Consider the following 6,000-nt stretch of genomic DNA (forward strand, 5'->3'; position numbering starts at 1 on the left):
TAGTTTTACTGCGTGATAATATTTCTAATTGTTTCTTATCTTTTGCATGAATAGGAGAATTCTTTCTAAAAACAAATGGGGTATGGTTTATGGCATGCTTTTTGTTTAATACACTATAAATTACTGTCATTTAATTACAGTGAACTATTTTTGACATTTTTATAATGTTTTGATTTATCCTTTGATTTTCTATAATCTGTTGCTTTATAAATTATGCTAAAGCTTAATTTATTTAAAGTGTAACTGATTTGGTGTTAATCATTTAAAAAGATTGCTTAAAATACTTAATGTTAATTAATCTTTGTCATTTCTTTGTTTAGGAAATACAGAATTAACAGGTCAAGAAGAACTGATGGAGATATCTGAAGTTGACGAGGGATTTTATTCCAGGGCTGCATCTAGTACCAGCCAGTCGGGTTTATCAAACAGTAGTCACAATTGTAGTAACAAGACAAGTATAGGAAAGAACCACAGACGGTCAGGCGGAAGCAAAACTGGAGGAAAAGAAAAAGAAACTACAGGGGAATCTTGCAAAGATCACTTTGCTCGAAAACAAACTCAGAGAGCCCAAAGTGAGAATCTTGAGCTTCTCTCTTTGAAGAGACTTACTTTAACAACCAGCCAATCCCTACCTAAGCCTAGTAGCCATGGTTTGGCTAAGACTGCAGCGACTGTATTTAGTAAATCCTTTGAACAAGTCAGTGGTGTCACAGTCCCACATAACCCGTCATCTGCTGTTGGTTGTGGGGCTGGGACAGATGCCAATAGGTTTTCCGCTTGTAGTCTCCAAGAAGAAAAGCTTATTTACGTTTCAGAAAGAACTGAACTTCCAATGAAGCATCAATCAGGTCAGCAGAGACCTCCTAGTATTAGCATTACTCTGTCCACAGATTAATTAGTAACATATTTTTCTCCCATAACCCAGTGAAGCTGGAAATACAACTTTGCTTCTTTATGAAAGTACCCTGGGTCTTTCATCCGTATTCCTGACAGGAGCCCTGATGTCTTAAATTCTGAAGGCTCCCCTGACTTTATGAAGGGAAGATTGTCTAGGTTGCAGTAAGTTGAAATATGGTTTTGTTATTCTTGATTAAGATTTTTTCCCCTTGGTTTGAGTCTTTTTTTTCCCCCTCCTCTTATTTGTTATTGTTTCCCTAAGATTGTCAGTGACAGTAAATTTTGACAGGTTGTCTAATCAAGTTGGTTATGTCTCATGTGAGGTTGTAAGGTGGTTTTTCTTGTTTTGGTTTGGTTTGGTTTGGTTTTTTAATAGCTCCTATTTTGGTGGCTATGTGTTTGGCCTTCAGAGTCAAAGGGAGTCTCCATGTATGGGAACTGTTTTATAGAGGATGGGGCAGAGGCACAACTCCAGGAATTCTCCAGCTCCTGGTCAGGAAGCCAATCTGAAAAAACAGGCATGTGGAAACACAAAACTGATGTGTATGAAAAGCACCTGATGAAAATATTTGTAAGCAGATCATCTTTATGATTAGAACAATTTGCTCAAAGCCCTGGAAAATGCCTGGTTACCCAGTACCTAGAATATTATATGATTCCAGGGGATGAGTAGAGGCATTTCTGTTGTTATCTTTGAAACATTTTTATATCAAAAATCAGATTGCTGGTAGGTGTGTTGTTTTGAAGTGTTTGATCTGGATTTAGCAGGTGAAGATCCCTTTCAATTATTAAGGTATAATAGGCCGTAAAGCTGATTTACCCTACTGCTGGACTTTGGAAATCCTAGTTAGTTTGGACTCCTATAATTCAGAGCATACGTCATTGGAAGACTTCCTGGAAATCAGTGTAAATCTTGCAACACAGCTCTCAAGATACAACTGTATAATATGTAATTGTTTGTCTGCAAATACATTTTTCATCTATAAAATGTCATGAAAGAAAATAAAGGTAGTGAAATATGGACAAAGGACATTTATATATTAACTAAAGTTGTTTATGTTTGTGTTCTTAAATTTAAAATACAAAAAAAAAGAAATGTCTTTCTTGTTAGTGAACAGGCCTATTTTAAATATCTTAGTATGATATCAAAAGAATAATCAATTTAGTTACCTCCCAACTAAAAAGTAAAAATAAAAAAGACGATATGGCAGAGGTTGAAACAAATTTGTATGTATCTGTATGTGACCTCTAGATGGAAATAAAAGTTTGGTGTTTGCTAGCCGTGGTCCTTTTGGCTATGGTTGCGGTTCCCCTGTAAAGCAAGTGTACTTAAGTCATCATTCAGAGTGAGAGAGAGAAAGCAGGGCTGAGGCTGAGTCAGTTGACCATTGAGGAAGCTTCGCCTAAGGAGCTGTCCAGTTCTTGGCTCTTTTTCACTGTGACTACACAGCGGTTTCCTTCTTCATAGTCCCTTGCTGTAGTCACCAAGAGAGCATGCTAGTGTTTTCCTCTTGTACCTGCTTATGCAGAGCTCAGATATATGAAAAATTTGTATGCTTTGAAGGCTGCTAAAGCATTTATATTCTGAACATAGTTTTGACTGCAACTGCTTTGGTTACCAGTTTAAACCGAATTCTTCAAAAAGCATGAACTTGTTTTCATTCATTAGCCCTGTTTACAATGTGGATTTTGACATAAATGAATTTGATTTTTTTTTAGCTCCAGTAACAGAATGGAATAAGATCTATTGCCATAAATTATAGTTAAGAACTGTAAGGCAATCAGGCAGTGAAACTTGATATTGTATTAACTTAATAGGAACCCTGTGTACAATTTAAAATATTTGTAAAATGTCACTGAATTTACAGATGCCTTTTTGTCATTCTTTAACAATGAATTTCCCCTGTGCATAGTTATTAATAGTATTGGTATTCTTAAAAACTAATTTGTAAGATTGGCATTTTAGGCAAGTTGAGGTGCTTAGGAAACATTGTAGAATAAGTTTGAGAAATGTTAGCTGACACAGCTGAGAGATCAGATTTTCGTGTTCTACCACTGTAATGGAACTTCATTTAGACCTCTCTAGACCTTTGCTAGCTGTGTGGTCTGAGGACCAGTAAGTAGGATTGGCATTATCTGGTATCTTGTTAAAAATGCAGAATTTCATGCCACTCTAGGTCTACTAGATCAGAATTTGCATTCTTAACAAGGTTCCCAAGTGATTTTTATGAGAAGAAAGTATCAGAGTGCAAACAAATTACTTGTCTAATATGTAGAATTCCCAGTGGTCTTACAGTCCTAGGTCAAATGTGTCAGACACTAGATCATTATAATCTTCATTGGTTTTGACAGCTAATTAATTGGTTTAATAATATTGACATATGGCTTCTTAAGTATTTGAATTCTAAATTGCCAATGATCCTTATTTTTGCAGTAAAAAAGTAACACTTTATATTTTTCTTGTTAACTATAAATGGAATCAGAGCTGTAAAGGCCTGAAATTTTAAGTATGAAAAGGGGTGCCACCCTTTTATATACTGCACAACAAATTTGCATTTGTATATTCTTTTAAAAAAATCTCTGAAGGTTTACTCAGTGAAATGGTTCTGATTTTTTGCTTCAAATGATTTGCACTAATTGATTTTCTGGAGAGTGGAGTAATGTTAACAACAAAATTCTTTTATAGTTCCTTTGATACTATTTCAAATGAGGATTACACATTGAAAGTTTTTATAGAAATTATGAAAATTGGATAATCTTAACTATGGTAACCATTACTATTATCCATACTACTTTCTCCCTACTCAACTTTCAAATTTGAAAGTTGGGATAGCTTTTGTAGGTCACTTTCTTATAAAGATGCTGATGGTCACAGATCTCCTAAGTATTCAGAATAATATTTTTATCATGAGAAGGATTCCACACAAAATTGGGGTCTTGCACCCCATATTTCAGAGGATCTGAACAGAAATTGTGGCTTCATTGCACATTTTAAATCTCTATAGATTCTTGAAATCACCCAACCTCTCACATTTGAAAACCCAACAGCCTAGAGTATTCTGGTGGCACTGGAGCCAGCACTAGCTTTTTGGAATCCAAGTGGGGAGAGAAACAAAGTAGACTTTTCAAGGGACTGTCCCAGACTACCCAGGGCAAATGTCTTCTCTTCCCTTCCTGAAGCCACAGGAAAGCACCCTGGAGTCCTTTGTATACCACTATGGAAATTTTTAAGGCAAGCTCTCTAGACTTGAAGAGTTGGAATTCTCAGCATTTAAATGATGACTGAAGTTTGTTTTGAAAAAGCAGTATTTCATTGCCCTTTTCAATTGTGAAGCAACTGCTCAGCAAATATTACTCATTTTTTTAAATGTTGAATTAAAGGGAAATATATTTTTAAAACCAAAATAGATCAAAATGATCCCAGTTTTAAGGGATTTTGCCTGTTTTGGAAGAATAAAACTAAAATGTTAAAACTGTTGAATTATGGAGAACAGTTGTATTCTGAGACATAGTTTTAAACAAATATTTAAAATAAGGCAGGTTAACGTTTGCGTTTAGGCACAATAAATCTATATTAAAGGGAAGCACATCAAGGAAATATATATATGTTGAATAATGTAACTGAAAAATATTTTTTAAAAACCACTTAAAAAGAAAAATAATTTGATGGGTACTTTAAGCATTGTATATAGAAATTAATGTATAATAGTGTCTTCCCAGTCTTTGTATGAAAAATTAAAACTCTCTAGTCCTTTAATGAGCATGAATTTATACTTCTACATTTGTTGCTTAGTAAAATTATACTCAGTGCTTTGAGTTATTCAGATTTATGTTTAATATTGTTAAATTCTTCATCAGAGAGCATAAATATATTGTCTTCTATACTTTGTAACTTGTGCATATCTAAAGAAACTAACAATGAACATTTTGGGAGATATTTTTGTGTTTTTTTATAGTAGAGTTTTAGAGTACATTTGTCTTAATAGGAAGTTTTTACCATAAACCCAAGATTTTATTTCACGTATTGTTGCTTTCTCTTATATGGAACTTATTGTGTACCTCTTACCTTTACTTCTAATCATTTAGTGATACTAATCTTTTCATAGTAAATATATTTGTTTCTAACTGTATTCCTAGAGTTTACATTCCTAAAGAATAAACTACGACTTTGGATATTTTTATGTGTCCCCTACCTTCTTAAGGCTATGGAAATAAACTGGAGTTTAGTTTTTTGAATTTTTGTATGTTTGTGCAAATGTTCTCCATATGCAGTACTTTATACAACAAGTGTTGCCTCTTGTTTTATTGAAATAAAAACTGAAAAAAATGTTTTTTCCAGATCAGTTTACTCATTTAAAAAATTGTTATAAAAATTTGCAGAAGTTATGATATGAAAGAAGAGAGTAAAGGAGGAAGACTTAGGTGAGTTGAGCCATTGAGAGCTTTTGGGGGTAAGTGATAAGACAATGACCTCGTTCCTGGCTTTGTGCTTTACATGTCATAGGGCTGAGGAGTATGACAGGTCCACTCGTATTCATCCAAAGATGAAGATGAGCTCTATGGGCCATGCACCAGTGGCGGATTATTTGTCATATCAGAAGCACAGGCAAATTTAGGTAACATCACTTTGTCCTTCTAACTTTAGAATCTTTATTGCCATGTGTGGTGAGTAGTAGTCCCAACTACTCAGGAGGCTCACTTGAGTCCAGGAATTTGAGACCAGCCTGGGCAATATAACGAGATCTTATCTCTTTAAAAAAAAAAAAAAAAACAAGAAGAAGAAGAAGAAAGAGTCTATATCTCTTGAGTACAGAGATTATATGCCCCTAGTACCTAGATAGGACTTTGTGCATGGTAGGTATCTAGACATTTAATGAATAAATGAGTTAGGTTGATGTTAGCTTTGGAAAAGAATCAAGGATAAGTCTTCAGTGTTTTCTTTAACAGTACAATTTTAAAATTTTGTTTGTTGGCTTTAGGAAATCTTAGTGGCAGTACATGAATTGCATTATAGCATGTACTTAGAAAAAAGAACTTATGGCTGAGTGCGGTGGCTCACACCTGTAATCCCAGCCTTTTGGGAGGCCGAGGTGGGTGGATCAC

At 34.5% G+C, this 6,000-nt stretch overlaps 1 protein-coding gene across 3 annotated transcripts in view; it reads left to right on the forward strand.

Moving 5' to 3' along the window:
- Positions 1–1,993, forward strand: part of HYCC1 (hyccin PI4KA lipid kinase complex subunit 1) — a 131,869-nt gene extending 129,876 nt beyond the window's left edge. For all 3 annotated transcript variants that reach the window (XM_063668417.1, XM_054494863.2, XM_054494865.2), the window contains one exon: positions 321–1,993. In XM_063668417.1, coding sequence (XP_063524487.1) covers positions 321–895 — 575 coding nt within the window. In that variant the 3' untranslated portion in view covers positions 896–1,993. The remainder of the gene's footprint in view (positions 1–320) is intronic.
- The last annotated feature ends 4,007 nt before the right edge of the window (positions 1,994–6,000 follow it).

This window comes from Pongo pygmaeus, chromosome 6, assembly GCF_028885625.2.
Source record: "Pongo pygmaeus isolate AG05252 chromosome 6, NHGRI_mPonPyg2-v2.0_pri, whole genome shotgun sequence".
Classification (NCBI taxonomy): domain Eukaryota; kingdom Metazoa; phylum Chordata; class Mammalia; order Primates; family Hominidae; genus Pongo; species Pongo pygmaeus.